Source organism: Fundulus heteroclitus, chromosome 18 (genome assembly GCF_011125445.2).
Source record: "Fundulus heteroclitus isolate FHET01 chromosome 18, MU-UCD_Fhet_4.1, whole genome shotgun sequence".
Lineage (NCBI taxonomy): Eukaryota > Metazoa > Chordata > Actinopteri > Cyprinodontiformes > Fundulidae > Fundulus > Fundulus heteroclitus.
This window is the reverse complement of record NC_046378.1, coordinates 31,725,242-31,748,948: the sequence shown is the minus strand read 5'-3', so window position 1 is coordinate 31,748,948 and position 23,707 is coordinate 31,725,242. Positions and strand designations below refer to the sequence as shown.

General features: G+C 41.8%; 1 protein-coding gene across 3 annotated transcripts; it reads left to right on the top strand.

Moving 5' to 3' along the window:
• Window positions 1–9,357: 9,357 nt before the first annotated feature.
• On the top strand, window positions 9,358–21,823 carry spartb (spartin b). Of its 3 annotated transcripts, none has more exons than XM_021325048.2 (8): window positions 9,358–9,594; window positions 10,430–11,169; window positions 12,829–13,026; window positions 16,487–16,634; window positions 16,742–16,936; window positions 17,041–17,199; window positions 20,013–20,103; window positions 20,259–21,036. In XM_021325048.2, the coding sequence occupies exons 2-8, from the start codon at window positions 10,435–10,437 to the stop codon at window positions 20,317–20,319; spliced, it is 1,587 nt and encodes a 528-aa protein (XP_021180723.2). In that variant the 5' UTR covers window positions 9,358–9,594; window positions 10,430–10,434; the 3' UTR covers window positions 20,320–21,036. The 3 variants fall into 3 exon arrangements, with proteins under 3 accessions (XP_021180723.2, XP_036005720.1, XP_012735040.2); XM_036149827.1 differs by having other exon boundaries at window positions 9,362–9,594; window positions 10,432–11,169; window positions 20,909–21,823; XM_012879586.3 differs by having other exon boundaries at window positions 9,586–9,708; window positions 20,909–21,823.
• The last annotated feature ends 1,884 nt before the right edge of the window (window positions 21,824–23,707 follow it).

Sequence of the window (23,707 nt, the reverse complement as noted above, 5' to 3'; positions counted from 1 at the left end):
CGATGGATACACTTGTTATTCATAGATTGACATAATCAGGAACAATGCTCACATAGGCTGTGGCATTAAAAAAAAAAGGTCAAGTAGCACCAAAGGGCCCAAAGAGTACCTGAAAAGCGTTCTCCACACCTTTACACAACCGACAACAGTTGTGATGCTAGACAGGAGGAAGCCATGTTTTCACGTTGGTTAAACCAAAATGATATTGTCTGGGTTATTTTGTTGAGCCTGTGTGATTTGCAACGTCAACTTCCAGCTTTTAGCTGCCTGCACTGGTACCTATGTGGTCCTCTGCCACAGTAACTTATTTGCATTTTAAGGTTTGAAGTTTTGTGCGCTCAGAGAAGGTGCTCTGCACACGTGTTGGGTTTTAATGACTGGTTATCGGGGCTACTGCTGCCTTTATCATTTCAAAGCCGTCTACCAGTCTCCTCTGAGCTCTGATATGAAAAAGGCTGTTTCATCCATGCAAAAGTCTCTTACTGGATAATTTTCTCTTTTTCAAACCACACCCTGTAAACTTCGGAGATGGTGCGCTGGGAAATCCCAGCAGATTAGCAGTTTTGTTTTTTTGAAACTCACACCCATCTGGCCTTAACAGCCATGCAATGTTGGAAGTTAGTTAAAGATCCCATTTTTTCATACTCTAACGTATGGTTTGAAATTCAGAAATGACTTCTTCCCCTTAGTCTAGATGGCTAAATGCATTGAGTTGCTGACATGTGTTTGGCAGATTGGCTATTTGCAAACACTTGAAGGGGCTGGTGAGTGTAGTTAATTAACATTGTGGAAAATTCAAGTTATTCCAAGTCCATTAAAAAATACAAACTAAATAGGTAAAAGCACAAAATAATTTTTCTTTTTTGCAAAACTCTGTTTGCTATAGCTATAAGAAGTTTCATACCTGCAGGCGTCAGTGTTTTTTGTGCTGCATTTCTATGTCAGATTTGGACAGCAGGTTTTAGATGAACTGTGATGTCATTAAGTCCCACTTGTATGTACCTGCCTCAAACACATACTTAAAATGAACACAAAGAAACGTCTCATCTTTACAAATTAGTTTTAGGTTGTGTGTCAAAGCTTGCACATACTTTCTTCTTCATGGTAAAGGTCAGACATGTAACCGAAGTAACAAAAAAAAACCAAAAAAACGGTACATTTTTGGCTGGAGGGCTGGTATTTAAGAAGATTTATGTAAAAGGACAAGACGTTCACCAGGAACAGGGTTATTTTTAGAGGCTCTTCGAAGTTCGAAAGACCTTCAAGTGGCTTATGCCTGAATGCTAAATCGTAAAATGTGGTGTTTATGCGGCATAAAATAGGCATAATTTTATTTACAAAGTTACTGGTAGGCTAGTATAGATTGTTGAACATATTGGGAATAACAATATAACATCAAACCCATGCATCAAATACATTTTATTATTTGCATATTATTTCTGTCATCCACACTGTGAGGTGAAAATTGGTTGCTACAGTCATCGCCTTGAGATACGACAACACAGGGAAGCCCAACCTTGATGCAGCTGATAAATTCTTCGATCTGTGCTGACATGCTGAGCACATCTTCCACACGTTTAGCCAACAGGCCTGTGTGTCATGCTCTGTCAGGACAAAGAACACAAGACCGCATTAGCCTCTCAGCTTCAGAGGGGGAAATGTTACGCAAGTAAATATTGTACTTGACTTTTATTTGATATGCATCTAATGACCAAACAGAAGAAAAACCTGCAGTTCACCGAACAGGACTGATTTTAAGACATATTAACAAACTTTTATGAATTTCCCAAACAGTGACCGTTTTTTTTTTTGTTTTTACAACATTTTTACTATGTCCCGCACAGATTACAAATGGATCTTTAAGTTAAAAGCTTAATTCTAGTAAAACACTCGCTATGTTTCTCAGTTCTGTCACTTAGATCAGCCGCTGGCTGTCCTTGTGTTGATGTAGCAGACCAAGTATCTTTGGCCTTCCTCCCACGCTTTCCTGCCAGTGATATTTTATTGGCTTGGGAAACTGTCCCAGCAATCTTTGCATGTGTTTTCGTATCTTCCATCCCTGCCTTTGCAATTAGAATGGCTCATCCTCAAAGGTTCCCTACATTTTAACGGTTACCGGGTTCAACAAGCAACATGCAATGAGGAAAGCATCAGTAGATGGAACATTACGTGATTATCATGAATTTGGACATTTCTTTGCAAGATAAAGGCGTGCTTCACAACAGAGCCTTTATCTGTGTGTAGAGCTTAGCTGAAAAAAAAAATCTACTTTGTTAAACTGCTTTCAATAAAACATTGGCCCTTTTTGACGATTTAGCAGCATCCCACTTTGCTGCCAGGGTTTAAAGAACTAACAGGGTGGCACATCTTATCAAAATATATTTTAAGAACGTTTATTGCACAGAAGATGTGTGGTTCAGCATACGAGTGTTTTTCAACCACATGAATGCAATTTAGCAGTTGAGCAAAATAACAGCCAAAACTAAAGCTGCCACTCCCTTTAATTGTGTTTACGCAACAACAACGACAAGAAAAAAAAAGGTCTAAGGACACGCACACAAGAACAGCAGCAAATGGAATGGAACAGCATCTTTATAGCAAAGTCTGAGCCCCAAACAATGTAGCCGCAGCTGCCGGGAGCAGACTTAATAGATAACATACCTTCATTGATTCAGTGCAAATGGCAAATGTTTTCTCCTGGTATGTATTCTAAGGTAAGGCCCTTAAAATAAAGGCTGTCAGCCTGCTGAAAGGATGCAGCTCCAGCGCCAAGCAGTTTTCCTCGTATGGCTCTGAAATCCTTTGTGCATGTGTTTGTCATTAACGGGGTCTTTAATTCTGCATTTTCGTATTTCTTTCTGCAGGTGCTCTTGTCCAACTGTTTTTGTGTGCGTCTGCATCTCCGGTCCCTCTTTTCCAGCAATAACTGTTCTTGGCAGATGGCTCGCCTCCATGATAGGTTTCACTCAAGATCTTTCCGTCTTAAGAGTGGAGTCCTCTCTTCCTGGAGCATCATCTATCTATCTATCTATCTATCTATCTATCTATCTATCTATCTATCTATCTATCTATCTATCTATCTATCTATCTATCTATCTATCTATCTATCTATCTATCTATCTATCTATCTATCTATCTATCTATCTATCTATCTATCTGTTACCTGTTATTTACTATAACAGGGAATGAACTTCATCATTTGACTTACTTTGATTTACAGTAATAAAATCCATGCTTAAAGCAAATTTGGTTTAAGGCAGAGAATAAAATGAGGACAGATTGTATTTCTTTGTTTTTATTTATGAACTGTATTTGGCTTTGAAATTGCATGCAGCACAAAATTTCTAGCTTCTTGGATTTTTATGATCCCTCTGCTCCATATATCAGAAGGTCAGAGGGGTTAGGAGCTGAGATCCAGTTTTTTTTACTTCACTATGTCTTTTTTTATCCAATTTTGGGTCAGTTGTGTTAATAATAAGAAAGGATAATGCTAGTTTGAAAGAAAATAAGATAGGTTTGCTCTACTGAAATGTTTCTAGACTCAGCTTAGCGATTCACATCGCTGGTATATGTAAATTGAGCCCAAGAGATATGCAGATCTGTTCCAACTCTCATCTGCTTTTCCTCTCTGTTGCCTCTGCTTTGTGATTTGACAATGACAGAGAGTTAGAGCAGAGGTGGTTCTGGCTAGAATAGTGCCTTAGGTAAGGTACTCCCTCTGAGCCCCCTTCTACCCAACACACAGCCAAATAACCACTCTCCTGACAAAAAACATATAGCTAAAGAGTCAACTTTTTAAGTTATTTCATCCTGTAACCGGCAGGTTGTCGGTTTGATTCCCCGCTCCAACCATCTCAGTCGTGTCCTTGGGCAAGACACTTCACCTGCATTGCCAGCTGGCGGGGGTCAGAGGGTCCAGTGGCACTGATGTATGGCAGCCTCGCCTCTGTCAGTCTTACCCGGAGCAGCTGTGGCTGCTAACATAGCTCACCACCGTCAGGGTGTGAACGGGAAAATCACTGACTGTAGTATCAAGTGCTTTGGGGTTGTTGGACTTGATAAAACGCTATTCAAGTACAAGCCATTTATTTTTTTAGATTGTAGGTTTTGTGCTCTTCTTCTCCTGATGACCCCAAACCCATTGATCCACCTTTTAACTGTATTTTAGATTTCATGCACAGAATTTCCTCCAGCTAAATCAGGATGAAACTGAAGTTTCACTAATGGCTCTGACATTCAGAGAGAGAATCTCACAGCCCAACTTTCACATCAGGTTAAAAAGTCCGCCGTCCTATTTGAATCGGTTTCACCAACAATATTAAAAACGGTGCATTCTATTATCTTTGCCAGAGTTTGACAACTTCTCTCCCATTCCAATGCAAATACTTTAGTTCACGCTTTTATAAGTTGTTCAACTAGTTATTGTAGTGCTCTGCTTTCTGGTCTTCCCAAAATAACTTTTAGCTCCGTTACAGCTACTTCTGAGTAGCTGCAAGAATGCCGACAAGGACCAGACGGCCAGATCACATCACACCGGTTTTTAACTCTCTCCATTGCCTAGCTGTCCACTGAAAGTTTTGGTAAACTATATTTTCATTTCACCCTCCTTACCCTTTGAGTCGGTTGGACCCAAACTCACCCTGTTCCCCACAGTCTGATTTTAAAATAAAACCAACTTCATCCTGTGTCCCTTCATTTGGACAGTTGACAGCAACGAACGTGAACAAAAGGAAACAGAATCAGCTTTTGGACTGTGTCAGAATATCAGCACCGGGTGGCAACACCAACAATCCCCAATGACCTTTGGGGAGGGATGTGTGGAAAGTGGGATTGACTGTCTCTCTGGAGGTAACACTGCTAAAACTAACATGGTTGCACCAGAGTTCACTGTATCTTTGCATTTTAGACGTGGGAGAATATGTTAAAGGGGGCTGCATCTGTACTGTATATTTTTCATGGTTTGTTATTTTTTAAAGCTTTTCAGAGGGAAGAAAAATTTGGAGTTGCATTAATTGTGACCATGTGTTCATCATTTCCCCTCCCCGTCTTTGTTCGGTGTGTATTCATCTGGTCCTGGGTGTTGTTTTGGTACGGTTCATCCACAAGCCTTCAACCATATTTCCTTTACTGTATTGAGTTCCATATATGCATGGGAGTAATCAATAGATTTATGCACTTTACTGCTCTGCCTTGTCAGCATATCCAAACAGATCGTCTAGCTAAATGTAATTAAACCATACCTCTCTGACATAACTTGCTTGATATACTGTTAGCTTGTTTAATATGTTTTCCAAGGATCTGTGAATACATAAGATAACACAAGGCGGATGGGTGTACACATCCAGCTTAATACATGTTAAAGCTGCATATCAGCAGTCTTTGAACCTAGAAGCTCTCTTCCATGTTTGATGACATTTACATTACCCATGCTGAGTTTTCAAAAGAGACCGGATGAAATTGAAGCTTTTGATTTTTTTTTTTTTATGCAAGCTGGAGCTGGTTTACACAGACGATGGTTCTTCCTGTACTCTCCTTGTTTTCTTCTGACTTACACTCCGCTCTAGTTTCAAAGAAAGGCCAAACTTAAGGCTGTATCAGTTGGCAAAGTGACCATCAATCATTTCGAGATTTCACTTGAACACAGACCGTGAGACATTCATCCTGCACAGCGTAGGCTACAAGATGTTACGAAACTGACTTTAGGCTGGAAAAGAAGAAAAAAATACAAAGAAACAGCAATGGCATACTGGCTTTGGTATCCCTCCTGCTAAAACAACGGCCCAATCAAAACACACAAAAAGTTGAATATAAACAAGAATGGGATAATTACCATGTTCTCGTTAAACTAATCAGATTTCTACTACGATGAGGTCTGGTGATATGGGAAAAGGGAGTCAGCGAAAGGGGAGCAGTGGCGAAAACACTTTTATGAACTTTTTTTTAGAGTGCTAAATGAACATTGTAAAAGCAAACAGCGGTTGTATGGAAGGGATCCCGAGAGCAGCTTGTAAAAATAAGCCCAAACTTCACTTTCATTACAGGCTCATGCTTTGTTTATGTATAAAATTTCCCCAAAAGTAAATTGCCTACATTAAAGCCGTTTAACATCGTCATCTGCAATTTACCCGGTACAGTTTTTAAAAAGTTCAACACCGTAGCTCCTGAGAAACAACTGAGCACCAACAGCACGCCACCTGCTTATCATTGTAGTGTTGGCTGTGTTGTCGTTCCTCATTCCTCGTTGGGTTTCATCACCTCTTCCAGTAGCAGACACTGGCTGAAAAGTCAGCCTTTGCTTAAACTACGAACAAGCTGCTTTTGTTTAAGTTGATGTACTGTGTGGTGAGCATTTGGCAGGGAAAACAAAAAAAAAGGCTTTAAATAATTTCTACAGCCTTTAATCAAGGTAAAGAATTTAATGTCCGGGGCTCCTGCAGATGTTTCCAGCCTTAAATTACCCCCCCCCCCCCCCCCCCCCAGCAAAAAAAAGGGAATAAGCGTAAAAACAATTAAAGTAGGAAAACAAAAGGAAAGAAAATTACACTGGTAGTGCCCAGCTGTAGCTTCTCTTATTTTCCAGAAAGGCTGAGCTGGGCATATGGGGCTCATATGTCAACTTGCGGTGAGAACACTGGACAAGTATTACCAGCTTGTTTTACTTACGCACATTAGGTATTGTTCAACCCACCATGAGAAAAAGTTGTGAATTTACAGCTTCCTTCAAGGAGATTTGTCTGTGAAAACCATCAAAAACATGGAAACGTGACATAGTTTTGTAGAGTACTATACGTTCTACAAAAAGTCAATGCACATTATGGCTACATTACATAAATATCAGCCAATGAAAGCTCCTCAGGCTTTACTCTGTGCATTCAATGGCTACAAATTTAAATGTCAGGATATTTTTTTTTTATTTTAGGAATATTCAAGTGAGAATTTTTTTAACATCTCTATTCTTTTAACCAAAATTGTGATCGACAGAAGTGAAGATAATACAACAAAATAATGAATACATTGGTGTTTAGCAGAAAATACTTTCAGTCTGAGAAAAATGTAATTGCTTTTTCAAAAAAAAAATTGAATTGGGCCTGAGAGGGTTTTAAACAGGATATAGAAGTGAGCTAAAGTCCCGCTATATCAACTCCACATGTGTGAAGAGCATGTCCAGTCCCAGCGCTGTGGTATCTGCGCATGATGAATGCTGGAAATCTGTCAAAGTGGAGACGAGAGCGAGGAGACTGATGTTTATCACATGTGTGTCTTCAGGCTCAAAGCGGTTATCACAGAAAAATCTGGTGGCAATGAGGAGAACAAATAGGCACTGGATCAGTTACTTCTAACACTTCTGCAGTTAAATATTCAGGCTGATTTTATTGTCCATATGAGTTTCAATACCCAATGGCCAACTTCCTATGAAAGGTTCATTTATTGGTTATTAGTGGCGCTCTCAGAAGATATTGAAACCACATTGTTTCCATGCTGTGACTTAATATATTGATATGATATTTCTATATTTCTAAGGGTTTTAATTTATTCAGACCACACACATTGTGCTATTTGACCAGACATCTTTAGGACAGGATTTGACACATCTTGAAATCAGACTATATCTGTACAAAAAACAAACTTCAGCTTAAACATACGTCAGAAAGGTTATAGTGCATTTGTGTTGATTCCAAAATCTTTCTTTATCCTTTTATTTTACAGTAAGTACATAACTGTACTACGTTTTGAGAAACGTTCCGCTGTGGCCTGAAGCAAGTTAAGGTCTTCATGAGCAAACATCAGGTGGTTTCAACTATGGGTGGTCCATAACTGTAAAGTTCAGACGGTGCAGTAAAGTCGTAACATCCTGTTCTCTGAGAGACACGTGGAAACAGAACATCGTCAGCATTGGTAATGCTTGTTGACAAAGAGTGCCAGAAAGTGCCAGAAACATTTAAAGATGTCTTTGTTTTTCTATCTATCTATCTATCTATCTATCTATCTATCTATCTATCTATCTATCTATCTATCTATCTATCTATCTATCTATCTATCTATCTATCTATCTATCTATCTATCTATCTATCTATCTATCTATCTATCTATCTATCTATCTATCTATCTATCTATCTATCTATCTGTCTGTTCCCTGTTATTTACTATAACAGGGAATTGATTCAAATTTACCATCTAGGCTGAACTTCATCATTTGACTCACTTTGATTTATTTAAATCCATGCTTAAAGCAATTTTGGATCTCTCTCTCTCTCTCTCTCTCTCTCTCTCTCTCTCTCTCTCTCTCTCTCTCTCTCTCTGTGTATATATATATATATATATATATATATATATATATATATATATATATATATATATATATTTATATATATATATATATCTATAAATTTATATATATATATATATATAGATAGATAGATAGATAGATAGATAGATAGATAGATAGATAGATAGATAGATAGATAGATAGATAGACCTCAACTTTTATAAAAATTAAGAGTGAAATTATGTTAATTATGGGGGGCGTGGTTGGAGGCGTGGCTGACTGGAACCTGGAAGAGAAATCTTTGTTTCCTGAATTTAAAAAATATATATATATATTGTAGTTGATTATAAAAGACACAATATGAATTATCAGATTCACATCCAGGCGATAAAAAACACTACAGATTATTATTCTATCCATGTTGGCCTTATTTGTGAATGAGGCAGAGTTTCATCAAGCCAGTACGGTCAGTGGGGGTTCTAGACCAAATGTAGCAGGGGGGGTCAGGGTGGGGCCAGTGTTTTTTCACACAGAACAAAAGATTTGGGGGGGGGGGGGGGGGGGACTTAACAGGTCAACATTTCATCGTTTAAAACATTAAGTAAGCCAAAGAGCCAATTGTGGCTCTGGAACTGCAGGTTGCAGACCCCTGATTTTTTCTCAATACAGCGGGAGCTTAACGTGAAACAGCTTGATTTTAATTATTGTTATTTTTTTATATATATTTTTTTTAGATAGATAGATAGATGTGTCTGTGACAACCACAAGGTGGCAGTAGACACCAGGGACCAGCACCCTTTACTGTCCATCCAGTTTTGCACATGGATCATGTATCTATAAATAAAAGATTACAGCATTTGGCATTTGTTCATCGGAAGTTCTCTCACCTTTATATAGCTATTTTTTCCCGTTGTATTCATTTCACTTTCTGTTTGCTTGTTGTAGAAGTGTGTGTGTGTGTATGAGCGAGAGAAATATTTGTTGCTGTCTACCGCCATCTAGTGGCCACAATCAGAAACTGAGAACCACACGTTGCCAATTTTCCAACCGTATGGTCTATCACCACTTCCCACCGATACTTCCACAATAAAAGCAAACCCCGGTGCGGAGTTTTCATGTCACGGCAGGACTTTGCTTCGAAGGGTCATGATGACATACGTGCTCCGACGTGCAAACACAGCTCTTGACTTTCGGGGAGTCGTCAGACAAGCAGAACCTGCGTACGTTCAGCAGACAGGCGTGTTGGTGAAGCTAGCACCGGAACAAACGTTAAACTGAACGCCTTTCATTGCTAACCGGGCTGTTCTCTGACAGCCGAGCCGCTCACGGTAAGAAGCTATACGCCTGCTAGCAAAACTCACCGGGACGTGTTAGCCGCCAACTTAGCAGAGTTGTCGGTGTTGTTTGGATCGTTAATGTGGGCTTGACCGACTGGAATCCAGGTGCTTTCAACCGGCCTTGTTTATGTGTTCATGCAGAGAAGTTAGCTCGCCTTTAACCGGCAGGATTCAGCATTTAGAGATACTAATGGGAACATTTCACGTATAAGACAGTCTAAGTCACAGAGGCTGTGTCGATAAGATTGGAAGCATTATTCAGGGCATGTTTCTGAAAATCTAGTAAAGTAAAGTGTTGACAAGCTGTAGCCCTAAATAAGGATTAAAAGTCACCACGTCTTCTTGAACTAGAGCTTTATTCAGGGCACCTTTCTGAAGATCTAGTTCAGTAAAGTGTTGACAAGCTGTAGTCCTAAATAAGGATTAAAAGTTACCACGTCTTCTTGAACTAGAGCTTTATTCAGGGCACCTTTCTGAAGATCTAGTTCAGTAAAGTGTTGACAAGCTGTAGCCCTAAATAAGGATTAAAAGTCACCACGTCTTCTTGAACTAGAGCTTTATTCAGGGCATGTTTCTAAAGATCTAGTAGAGTAAAGTGTTGACAAGCTGTAGCCCTAGATAAGGATTAAAAGTTACCACATCTTCTTGAACTAGAGCTTTATTCGGGGCATGTTTCTAAAGATCTAGTAGAGTAAAGTGTTGACAAGCTGTAGCCCTAAATAAGGATTAAAAGTTACCACATCTTCTTGAACTAGACCCGTTTTTGTCTTAACATTGCTCTTTGCCTGACTGTTTCCGCTGCTAAACCTATTGCCTTTTGTGTCAGAGGGAATGGAAAAGGCCAAACAAGAGGCTTTTGACAATGCCAGACTCCAAGTGATCAAAGATGGCTACGAGAGAGCCTTCGAGTGCCTCAACGAAGGACTGTCGGCGGACGAGGCCGGGGAGAAGTCCCGGGCCCTGGGGCTCTACAAACGAGGCCGCCAGCATCTTCTCAGGGGCATCAGCGTGCCCTCCGGGGGGGAGGAGTGCGTCGGCGGCTCCTGGGACTCGGCCCGTCAGATGCAGCAGAAGATGCAGGAGACGCTGAACAACATCACCACCCGCCTCGCCGTGCTGGAGACCAGCTCTGACCTCGCGTCGGCGCCCCCGCAGGGTCCCGCGTCCGCTGGGGATCTCTACCCGAAGCTCGTCGACGCCAAAGAGAGGCCCCAAAGGCCGAGCCTGGCCCCCAGCCGCGGCCCGGGGGCCCCCGCCGAGCGCCCGCCGGCCTACTCCCCGCAGGCGGCCGACGGCCACGTCTCCATCTCCTACGGGACGGAGTCGGGGGAGATGTCGCTGGTCGGGGACGACTTCTACAGCCGTACGTCCACCTCATCGTCGGCCCCCGAGAGCGTGGGCGAAGACGGAGAGGAGCTGCTGTACATCCCTCAAGGCGTCCAGATATTCTTCGTCACGCCCGAAGGCCAAGTGAGCGCTCCGTCGTACCCGGGCTACCTGCGGCTGGTGAGGTTCACCGGCGAGCTCTCTGACAGGACGCCCAGCAGACCGCCGGCATTCCTGCAGGTAGGACGGAGGCAGAAAACCTTCTTTTGCAGAAAGCCTTTCGAAGATGATGATGACGACAGGGCACCTTCATCATGTCTGATGCAACAGAGGCGAAACAAACAAGACTGCTGAGTCAGCGTCTGATTTCAGCCATTCTTGTGCCCTTTGACCTCACTCGGCTAAGATCTGTTCGACCGAGGCCGGAGATCGGCTCGTTAATGATCCACATCCTTTTGTCCCCCCGCTAAACGCGGTCATGTGAGCGTCGTAATCCCCCGTCTGCGATGATGTCACCCGGGTCAGGATTAGACCTGCGCCGCCGTTGTCCTTGATCGCTGCATGCTGCGTCGTTGGGATTCTCCTTTTGCAGCTCGTTGTGACAGAGAAGCTGTAAATGCAGTTTAGACGAAGCTCAGCTCCGACCTGAACGCTTCGGACAAGCTGAGCCGCTAGACTCAGAGCGGCTTCTAAATCAAATTTCATTTTAGATTAGAGGTCCAAATCTGGATCGTAGAGCTCTGATTAGCAGCACATGGAAGAAGTAGTTTTTTTTTCTAAGCATCCAGAGTCCGTGAATGATAATAACAAAGGTAAACAGCCAGGCAGGTCCTGCGTACATGCAGCCAACATTATTGGCTTTTTGATTAAAGGTTCTCAGATCTTTGAACCGCTGAATTGATTAATTTAACACGCTGTACAGGCTCTGTACACAGTACAGCCTGCGATGAGAAAGAAACTATTAAAAACCGATGTGAACATACGAGTTCAGGTTATTGCCGAGAGCCCAGAGCGGTTCAGCTCTTAAGAAGTGGAACGCACGTTTAAGTTATTTTTGTGCTATTTCTCCACCTCTGTCCTGCTGGGCCGTGAGGCGGGAATTTTAGCTTTGGAACGGGAATTTCCCAGGTATCCTCCTGTTCCGCTGGATGACATCAGTGATTCACATGAGTGGGGTTAATGATATAAAGCCCGCTTACACTGGTGTGCCCTGTAATCTTGTTAGACACGCAGCAATCAGAGGACAGCAGTGTTCTCTGCTCGGCCCCATTTGCTCCTTTTTATAAACACGTCCATGTAAAGTTGCAATGTTGTGTCTTTGGCATAGATTAACTGCATGCTTTTAATTAAATTAAATTTTATTTATATATCGCCAATTCATGAAACATGTGATCTCAAGGCACTTTACAAAGTCAAGTTCAATCATATTATACAGATTGGTCAAAAATGTCCTATATAAGGGAACCAGTTGATTGCTTCAAAGTCCCGACAAGCAGCATTCACTCCTGGAGAAGCGTAGAGCCACAGGGAGAGTCGTCTGCATTGTACATGGCTTTGCTGCAATCCCTCATACTGAGCAAGCATGAAGCGACAGTGGGAAGAAAAACTCCCCATTAACGGGAAGAAAAACCTCCAGCAGAACCGGGCTCAGTAAGAATGGTCATCTGCCTCGACCGACTGGGGTTACAGAAGACAGAGCAGAGACACAACAAGAGAGACGAAACAAGCACAGAAGCACATATTGATCCAGTAATCTGTTCTACATTAGATGGTAATAGGAACTAATCAGAGTTTTCATTCTGTTACAGTTCAGGACCGTCTCATCATCTGTCGGGGCATTATGTTTTATGCCATTTCGAGGCGTTTTCCTGACTGTCCCCTTTTTTTTTTTCTTGGTAGGTGTGTGACTGGATCTACCCGCTCATGTCTGTGGACTCTCCGGTGCTCCTGTGCAACACCGGGGTTTTCATGTTCCCCGACATGATGGCGCCCGCTCCGGGTTACTACGTGGGGGTGGTGTTGTCCGCGGAGCTCCCTGCGGCGGACCGAGACTTGTTCAAGGACCTGCTTTCCCAGATGACAGATCTCAGGGTTCAGGTCGGTGTTTCTGAAACGGCGATGTCCGCCACCACACAGTCACTATCCCAGAACATTTGCACATAGGGCGGGGGTTTCCTAGATGAACTTGGAGCGCCCCGCGTCCGACTGACATTTAAGAATGTTCTGTATGTTTAGTCTTTAAATCATCACTTTTAACATTTATAGCCTAATTGGGAGCTTTAGCAGCCATTGTTGACCCAAAATATATCCATTCTATTTCACAGCCAACCTAAATACATTTTCTGTCTGATGCTGTGCGCAGGTCCCTGCCACCGGATTCACTCCAGTTGACCTATGTCACATTTAGTCACAATACAATCACCAGCTTCAGTGTATTTTCTTTTGGGGGGGGGGGGGGGGGGGGGGTTATGCGACAGACCAACACAAGGTGGTTCATAATCGTGAGGTGGATAGGAGAGGATATTGCCAATAAAAATCAGAGCAGTGTGGCATCATTTGTATTCAGTCCTTCTAATCCAGTACTTTGTGGAACCACTTTCAATTTTCAGTTCATGAAACATGTCATCTCGAGGCACTTTACAAAGTCAAAATCAATCATATTATACAGATTGTACAAAAATGGAAAAAAATGGAACCAGTTGATTGCTTCAAAGTCCCGACAAGCAGCATTCACTCCTGGAGAAGCGTAGAGCTACATGGAGAGTCGTCTGCATTGTCCATGGCTTTGCAGCAATCCCTCATACTGAGCAAGCATGAAGCGACAGTGGAAAGAAAAACTCCCCATTAACGGAAAGGAAAAAACCTCCGGCAGAACCAGGCTCAGTATGAACGGTCATCTGCCTCGACCGACTGGGGGTTACAGAAGACAGAACAGAGACACAACAAGAGAAACAAAAAAGCACAGAAGCACACATTGATCTAGTAATCTGTTCTACATTAGATGGTTATAGCGGGTGATCTGACCTTATGCTTCTTATGAGTATGTCTCTGCCAGTTTTGTGCATCTCACCCAAATATCAACTTATTTTGGCAGATAAACTGTATAAACTGGACCTAAGGGTGCTTCTTTTTATGTTACTGTGCATTTTTTGTTTATATTTCTATGTGAACTGAAATTAAATTATGAAAGTATCATCTATAGATGTGTAACCGGACCGGAATATAGAAATGAGTTTGACACCCCTGATCTAGAGGCTAAGTTTTTGCTCATTCTTCTTTGACGAATTGCTCCAGATCTGTCATATGCAATGGAGAGTATCCGTGAACAGTGACTGAAGACTAGCCACACCTTCTCATTCGCATTAATGCTCTAAGCCTTTCTACTGTGGCTCTGGCTTGTATGTTTAGTGGTGAAATGTAAACTTCTGCCTCAGTCTTAAGTCTTTTGCAGCCTCTAACAGGGGTTCATTCATCCACAAATGTCCTGGATTTAGCTCCAGCCATCTTTCTATCAATTCTCAGCTTCCCCATTCCTGCTGGCATGATGCTCCCACCACCGTGTTTCTCGTTCAGGGTGATTGACAGTCCCAGTATCCCACCATGCATAGTGTTTTGTCCTGTAAGCCCTAACTCAAGCTTTTTTTTTTTTTCATGAGGCCATCCATTCTTCACTAATGGCCCAATAGCTGCGCTGACAAACGGATTCTCCCTCCTGAGCTGTGGGTCTCTGCAGCTCCCCCAGAGTAGAAAGGGCCTCCTTAGGCTGCATCCTAAGTAATTGTCTTCATGGCCGTCTTGTGCCATAGTCTACATGTTCAGATGAAGGGTGGAACAATGCTTCCATATCAATATTCTTACCCCTGGCAGATCCAGCATAAAGGAATCAGTTCATTTCACCAAACTGTTTCTTTTGATTGTAAGTTATATCAACATTTTGGAAAGGCCCAGCCAGACTCCCAACTCGAATCTCAGAGAATGAGAGGAAAAGAGCGGACGATCAGATCAGGGGGATGGCATGAAGGCCCTTCAGCCTTCACAGCAATGAGCTCATCCCCCAAGATACATAATCAACAAATCAACATAATCAACAAGCGAAAAAAAATTAAAAAGAAAAGGGAAAAAAAAGAAAATACATAATCAACATACCTGGAGATCGATGCCAAAAGCTGGCCAGCAAACATACAAAGGGTTCGATCTCTGTGATGCCAGTAAAGACTTTTTAGTTGAATATTGAGGTTAAAAATGATTTTTAGTTGAATATTGAGGTTAAAAATTATTTTCATCATGCTGATTTTTCTTAAAAAATGTAGATTTAAAACTAAAAATATGTGTGTGTTCAAAATTAATGCTGCTTTTACATTGTTCTGCCTGTTTTTATTCTAGTAACAACCCAACTTCTGGGTCGGACGTGAAATAATTGAGTCCGAATCTGCCAGGGGGTGTGAATAATTTTGGGCCTTAGCTGTATTTCTGTTGGGACGTTGCTTTATAACCCAGCCCTGCTTAAACTTCTCCACGGCGTTGGGTTTGCCTGGCCTGCTGGGCTCCTTGGTCTTCATGATGCTGAACGTTCACTAATGGGACACAAATGCAAGCCACACTTTTTTTAAGGTTTTTATGTATAAAAACAAACCGAAATACATGTTTTCCTCTAGAAATAAGCATTATGTTTTTGTTAGCTTGTCACGTGGAATCCTAATAAAATACATTGAAGTTTGTGGTTTTGCATACTTTTGTAAGAGTAGCAGATAAGTGCATTTATTAGCCTTTAAATTTAACGCTATTCACTGTCTGCCTGGACGTTCTGAAAGTAATTCATCTTTCGCTCTTATAGAAAAGTCGTTGCGGCAAACAGAATATCTTGAGGCTGCTGACTGACTTTTTTTTTTTTTTAAATCATATTAACCTGGCATGAAACGTAGCCGGTCCCGCTTGCGTCTGATCTGGCATCCCTCCCTGAGTTTACCCCCTGCCTCAGCAGTGTGGGGATTTGACACTGGCAGGTGAGGAGAATTAATCAGGCATAATGCTCTTATCTGCAGCACTTCGAACAACCTCAGAGCCCCAGCTGAAAGACAAATGTCAGCTCAGTGTTGGTGGAAGGAGAGCTGCTTTTTTCCAGAGCAATGCCAGACAAGGTCACTCTCCACGAAGGCAGTCAGGGTAGATATCTCCTCTGATGGATATGGCACCCTGTCAGAGAGTAAGCTCATTCTGTTGTGTGTTTTTCTTTTTTTTTAGTTTTTGGTTCAAGCAGAAGACGTGAGATCTTCAGCTCATACTTTGCATGGCCTTTTTTTTTTTTTTTTTTTTTAAATGACAATCTGGAGTAAACAGATGGCGCTTTGTGCCGAGAAGCCCAGAATGAGGGGAGCTATTGTGTTCTGTCTCTCTCTGTTTTGTGTTCTGCGTCAACTGCAAGCCAGTTTTTCTGTTTGTTTGTTTTTTTTCCACCCAACAAATTGCATTGGAAACTAATCCTTATTTGCAGCCCACATACATCAGCGTTTTTTTTTCTTTGTCCGCCGCTTACCCATAAATGTGTGTGTTCGGTCAGCCCCCAGATGAAGCTGCAGATTCAGTCAACCTCAGTCAGAAGGTGTCCATACCCGCACCGGAGGACGCCACACCCGCCGGGGACGAGACCGAGGAGGGGAAGGCTTTGCCCGAATGGAGCGAAAAGGTGGCAAGCGGCATCTTAACCGGTGAGGCCACGTTGTGTCCCTAAATTCCAACATCCACATGTTTTATTCGTCAGAGTTACTTCAGTGCTCTCCGCTACCCACACTTTGACCCTCTTTGATCCCACCAGGCGCCTCCTGGTTAAGCTGGGGCTTGGTCAAAGGCGCCGAGTACACGGGCAAGGCCATTCAGAAAGGGGCGTCCAAACTCAGGGAACACATCACTCCGGAGGACAAGCCCACCGACGTCAGCACCACCGTGACCAAAAGCCTCCACGTGGCCAAGCAGGCAACAGGAGGAGCCGTCAAAGTCAGCCAGTTCCTCGGTGACCGACGCGTCTCCGTTCGCCAGGCCCCCCCGCTGGCCTCGTCTGATTGGTGGGTTTTGTGGCGAACCCCCCCGGCTGAGCGGCTCTCTTTCTCTCTGCAGTGGACGGGGTGTGTACTGTGGCTGGGTGCGTCGGGCGCGAGTTGGCTCCTCATGTGAAAAAACACGGAGGAAAGCTGATTCCTGAGTCCATGAAGAAGGATAAGGACGGGCGGTCCAACATCGATGGGGCGATGGTGGTGGCTGCCAGTGGAGTACAAGGTATGGCGAAACTACACTTTATGCTCCCGCAACAGACTTCATATAATGTTCCCTGAAAGTATTTATTTCCTTCTAAATCCTCCACATTACCATGTAGCATTACGACCACAGACTAATGTATTCTATTGTTTTTTTTTTGTTAGTTTTTATTTTATCACAGGGCGATACAAGTTACTGCACAGCTGTTAAGTTGAAGGACAATTCCTAGGTCTTTTGAAAATATGTTTGGGATATTTGTGTGTGTGTGTGTGTGGTCTTTGTCAAGACAAAGACATGGTTACCCCTTCAAGTTAAGTGGGATAAAGGTTTGTCTTGGGTGAGAGATGGGCCGCCATCATTCGTGGGTCAGTGAGTCTCCATAGAAAGCTCCTGCTCGATTTTGGTGTTGGTAGTAAAAGTATTCTAGGGGCCACTGCAAAAATGGATCTAAAAAAAAGTAAAATGTTCTTAAAGTTAGTGTATTTATCCTTGATTTGAGCAGGTAAATAAGATTATCTGCCAATGGAATGAGTATTTTGACCCCTAAAATAAGATAATTAGACATGCTGCACGTGAAATAAGATGATTGAGATGAATTGTTCCTATTTTAAGTGCAAAATTCTTATTCCATTGGCAAATCATCTTATTTACCTGCTCAAATCAAGGACAAATACACAGATTTTAAGAACATTTTACTTATTTCTAGTTCCGTTTTTGCAGTGCAGTAAATTCATTCCTGTGTTAAAGATGTCCAAAGACTTGGCTCTCCATCTAAACTGAGAGGCAGGGCACAAGATCACTAATCACAGAAGCAGCCAAGAGGCCCAGGGTGACTTTGGAGGAGCTGCAGAGATCCGTAGCTCGGGTGGGGGAATTTGATCTGAAGAAAGGAGATCTAATACTATGCATGACCTCAAACACACACCATCCCCATGGTGAAGCTTTGTAGCGGCAGCATCATGATTTAGGGACGCTTTTCTTCAGCAGGGATTAGGAAGCTGGTTAGAATCTCTCTATGGAGCTAAATACAAGACAATCTGGGGGGAAAAACGACACTGAAATGGTTAAACTCGTGAGTTAAAATGTCCTAGTCAAAGTCAAGCTCTCAATCCTAACACGAATCTGTGGCAAGGGCTGACAATTGATGTTGAGGACGCTGTCCACCCAGTCTTATGTAGAGTAACGGGAAATTTGCTAGACAAAAAAGTCACAACTGTAATTACAGCGCAACACATCTCTACAGAGTACAAATATATATTTTTAAGTGTGGCATGCATCTGTTTTCTGACCCTTTTTTAAATGAATAAAGAAATGTTCAGCCATCAGCTTTCTTTCTACTTTACAATTACGCGCGGTTGTGCTTGTCACATAAAATCTCAGTAAAAAGCATTGAAGTTTGTGATCGACGTGTGAAAGAATGTGAAAATGTGTGTTTGTTTTACTCAGTGGCCGAAGGTGGGTTCGCAGTATTGCGGCTGGGATTTATCTTCTACAAAGTTGAATTCAGAGTCTCCTATGGTCTCAGCTCTCAGCCCTTTTTGTATCATTCTTCATCCAGTCAGATTAATTCATGATGCCCGTCAATCAAAGTCAAACCCCTGGTAGCTCAGGAGTCAGACCCCAACAACAAAAAGACAGGAGAGATTGAGAAAAGAGAAAATTTGGTCATTTACTTACCAAATAATTTTACCAGGTATTCACTGGAGGAAAAAAAAGCAGACACAGGAACCTAGACTTAAAGGTATACTATGCAACCGGGGTTGATTTTCCAGCGAGGCTCCCCCCAGAGGGCAAAAGTAAAAGTGCACTGTCATAAAGATGCTCAGCTGTTCTGGTTTCTCCGTCAAGCCAGGCGCGGTTGTTTTGAGCTTAGCAGACAGGCGAACGCAACGAAAAGTCGAAAAAACGGCAGTACAAACAATGACTAACACATTGTTAGTATGAACATCAAGCTTCCCGCAACGCTATCTTGGCGAGGCGGCGGCTTGGCGAGGCGGCGGCGGACTCGCCAAGCCGCCGCCTCGCCAGTTTTATTATTATTATTATTATTATTATTATTATTATTATTATTAATTTATTTATTTTTTTTCTTTATGTTGGCGAGACCCTACTACCGCCGCCTCGCCAAGCCGCGGCCGCCTCGCCGCGGCCGCCGCGGTAGCGTCTCGCCAGCATAAAAAAATAAATAAAATAAAAATAATAATAATAATAATAATAAAACTCGATATGCTTGCATGTTTATTTTACATTAACACGCGGTTCTTTGCTGTTGCTTTCGCGCGTGCATATAGTGAATGGCAGGGCAAAACACATGGAGTTCTCGCCGTAAAGCGAGACTTCTGAGCCTGTGTGTGCGGGCCGTGAGCTCTTGCAATTGCAAGTGCGGTATTTCCCCCACAGACCACCAGGGCGGCCGAGAAAACCTTTGTTCGACCTGAAATGACTCATTTAATCATCCAAAACGGTATGGAACACATTAATTAACTGAAAAATGTTGCATAGTATGCCTTTAAAAATCCAGCAGCTGCCATCACCAGCCACCACTGGTTCAAACAATGACTTGGTTGTTGATTGAATAATCTGTTTAAGGGATTTTTGAGAATACGTAAGGTAGCTCCAACACTTTGAATTTTCAAATTTTGTACCAGCAAGGAGTACTTGTACGCTGCTTGCCATTACAAAATTTGACACCGCCTTTTTTGCACCACATGGTTTGTAATGTAGAACCAAATGCTGAAAACTACTAAACCTAATGATGAATTTTGTTGTAAATTATGGATATAGGGTTTATCCTTTACTCCCTTAAAAAAAGAGTAAATTTTGTGTTTGACTAGGATTCGCGACTGTGTGGAATGGTCTGGAATCGGCCGCCAAGGACATCACCACGAATGTTGCAGCAGAAACGGTCACCACCATAAAACACAAGTACGTTTTAGTGTCCTAAACTATTTCCCACCCCTTTCACAGCTCACTGCACTTGTTTTTTTGTTTTCTTTGGATGTTGCAAAAATGACCTTTTGCACTAATGAAGCAAAATAAAATACGCACTCATTTGTATTCCTCTTGAACTTGCTTTACAGATATAGAGGTCTACAAAACATCTTTGACACGTCTAATGGGAAGGACAATAATTCTTCCTAACAGTTTTATAGCCGCGTAACTTGTTTCAAGACTAATTAAAGACACATTTTCCCAATGATTTTGGTTTGGCACAATCCACTCTGCAGTCCTACTCGGCACCAATTCACGTCACTTCCTTTCTACTTCTGCTAAATCACTTCACTATACTGCTTCGCTGATTTTGGCCTAACTCTAACATATTTCCATACTCTATGAATTGGAGTTGAATGTTCTTATGCTAAAGAATTTAAATTTCAACTTTGTTGGATTGTAAATTCTAAATAGGCACCATCCAATACTTTAATTTTGCTACATCTTTCTATTTTAAATTTTTTTTGGTTGCATTATACCTGAGATTTAAAGAGCTTTTGCAATAATTTAAGGGAAGTATTTAATTTGCCTGATTTTATTTTATTTGAAGCATATTCCAAATTGAATTTAGCAGTTTTGAGTGAAGACGACTGTTCAATTTTCAGACTGGGAACTTGCATGGGTGTGGTTCTTAAATGGGGAAATTCTGCATGGGATCTTTGCAGTCCTTGTACTGAATACTAACCAATTTTCCTACCTCTTACCCTGACCGTCTCACCCGATCCGACCGTGCTGCCAGGTACGGCAGCGCGGCAGGACAAGCCACGGACAACGCTGTCCACTCTGCCATTAATGTCGGCATTACTGCCTTCAACATCGACAACCTGGGGATCAAAGCTATGGTTAAAAGAACTGGGAAGCAAACGGCGCAGGCCATTTTGGAGGACTACAAGCTTCAGGAGAAGCCACAGAACGGGAAGGAAGTGGAGAAACTGACGAAGTAGCCGCTGGTATCCTGCCTCGCTTTCTCGACTATGCCTTAAAACTTTTACTAATCAGAGAAGTCTATATTTAATATAATTTAAATGAACAGGCTCTATATTTTCTAGGTAGCTACTGTGATATGCATATTCTCCAGACTGGTATAGCTCTCAAGCACTTTAACGTTTTTGTAATATACAGGAGATGGAAGAGACCTAAGCACATTGATAGACTGAGGATCATTTAATTTTATGGCAACGGTTTACAAATCGAGTAGATATTTAAAAACTTCAAATAGTTTTGTGGTATCAGATTGAACCAATGAAAATAAAACTTTAATTTTGTTTCCTTTCAGTGATCATCTACAGTGTTTTTGTCTGTGAAGTTTAACATTTGATCTCTTAGTGTGCCTATAAACTATATTTAAAACAATCTAACATGCTGGACAAACTGGAGCTGTAAAGTCGCTCTGCACTCATTTGTCTATTTGTCAACGTTCCATAAAAAGCATTCCTGCAGTATACTACAGAGATTAAAATATCGCCTCACTGAAAAGTATGAAAAGTCCAAATCCAAAAACGTTTAAATGTTATATTTGTATTAACCTACAAGCTGTACTACTGCCTTTTGTTGTGCAATTTATCTGCAGAAGCATCTTGAAAATGTTACTGCTTTATATGGTAGTCAAGGTTTGTGTGTGAGGTGAACAAAGAAAATAAATGAAGGAAATGAATTTGTGTCATGCTAACTTGGTACTTTGGTTTTTAAAACTGGTTTGTGTTCCTCTATAGTCCAACTTTAGGCTGCCAGCTGATAATTAAAATCTTAGCACTACCTGCAGCTTTTCACCTGAAAAAAATTATTTTTGCAGAATAACGTGTTGCTTTTGATCAATACTCCCGCCTACTGACTGGATGCTAAACGTTTAAAACGCTGAATAGTAGATCGAGGTCAGAGTATTTCTATAACTTTTCCTTCAAACTGGGGGAAAATGTATACATTTTACAATAATTGCATTACAGGCATTTTCAGAAGTACAAACATTAAGTAAATGCTATGACAGGTAGTCCAGCAGATTAATTGGTTTGCATTTTCTTCTTTAATTTCCAAGTTTTTAGATTATGAACCTCCTACAGAGTAGATGATGGATGCAAATTATAAAGAACTTTTGAAACGGGCACAATACAAATGTAGAATTTGTCTTTTCTAAGAGTCAAAACACAAGTTTATTTTAACAGAAAGACAATTACAAGATGCATTCTTTTTTTTTTTTTCCTTTTGGATAACAAAAACAAGCAAATCACTGCTACCTAAATTGATGTCTGAACAATTTAAACAAACGTTTGGAAAAATGTTTCCCCCCCCCACATAAAAAATTATCAAAATTTCTGCTACTTCTTTGCAAGACTTGAAGTTCGGGGGCAAATACGAATACTACGCCTTACACAAAGCTCAAACTGTAACATTTTCTTTGTCTTCCCAGGTTTTTTTTTACCTGCATACTGAATTTTAAGCGTGTGGGGCAAAAGAAATGGCATCAGCTGTATCAAAAACAGGAAATAAAGTAGCCTTTCCATGCCTATTGATTAAACCGATCCTGTTTCAGGTGAAAATGCAGACTCTTCAAGGTTAGCATCAGGAAAGCACACGTTACCCCTGCCATCCAGAAACAAATCCAGCCACTGGGGACTAACTGCATCCAAGTCACTTACGGCATCGAGGGCAAATGACCTACAAGCAACTTCTGACTGTAGATTAGTTCTGTCTCCTGGTATCGAATCACTAAAACATGCGGTTAAAGTTTGGTTTTGAGACACTGGCATGAATTTTTGGTTTGTCCAATCCTCTACTCTCGTGCCACGTTGATCAGTGAGGTGCGACTCATTTCCCATAAAGGAATGAACACTTCTGAAAACGCGGTTTGTCGCACAGGTTTCATCCAAATTAACTGCATCAGGATCAATTTGGCCAGGAGTCAAATCCCACGGCCCCTGGGTGGAAGACGGGACCGGCCCCATCTTCGGCGACGTGCGACTAAAAGCTGACAGTGTAAGAGAAGTCGAAGCGAACGGCCTAAATTCAGATTGTTTGTTTATGCAGCTGTCATCCGTGATTTGAAACGAGGCAGATAGAAATTGATCCTGGCACCCTGGTAGCATTTGTCCCCGTGGAACAGTCGATTTGTCCAGCAGTATTGGCCGGGCGTGCCCTGTGGCGAGGCTCCCATCTTCCACCAACGTTTGATCCATCAGAGAACCGGTGACTGTAGCAGAAGAAAGTTTTTCTCGCCAGCTTCTTTGCTGAGTCTTCCAGTGACAATGGCTGAAAGAAAACATCTGGTTAAAAAAAAACAAACAAAAAAAAAAAAAAAACAGAAAATGACTTCCTCTCGATTGATAAGCCTCACATTTAAACTAAAAAATAGATGTTGCTTGATCATGTTAGCCAAGGACTGTATAATTTGCTTTGTCATTCATGGATATTGACATATCTCCACGTTTTGGGAATATTTGTCATGTTCCATTTAAGATTAGAGGAAAGATGAGTCAACTTTGTTGGTCCTAGTGAGTGTAGCCTTCCACTGCAGCTTCTATGCTGACCTTTTCACCACTGACAA

Bases quoted from the DNA above. Each gene is read 5' to 3' on its own strand.
- spartb (XM_036149827.1), top strand. From the start codon at position 10,435: ATGGAAAAGGCCAAACAAGAGGCTTTTGACAATGCCAGACTCCAAGTG. The intron at 17,200-20,012 runs GTATGGCGAAAC...GTGTTTGACTAG, and splicing joins GGCTGCCAGTGGAGTACAAG to GATTCGCGACTGTGTGGAAT. The intron at 20,104-20,908 runs GTACGTTTTAGT...CCGTGCTGCCAG, and splicing joins GTCACCACCATAAAACACAA to GTACGGCAGCGCGGCAGGAC.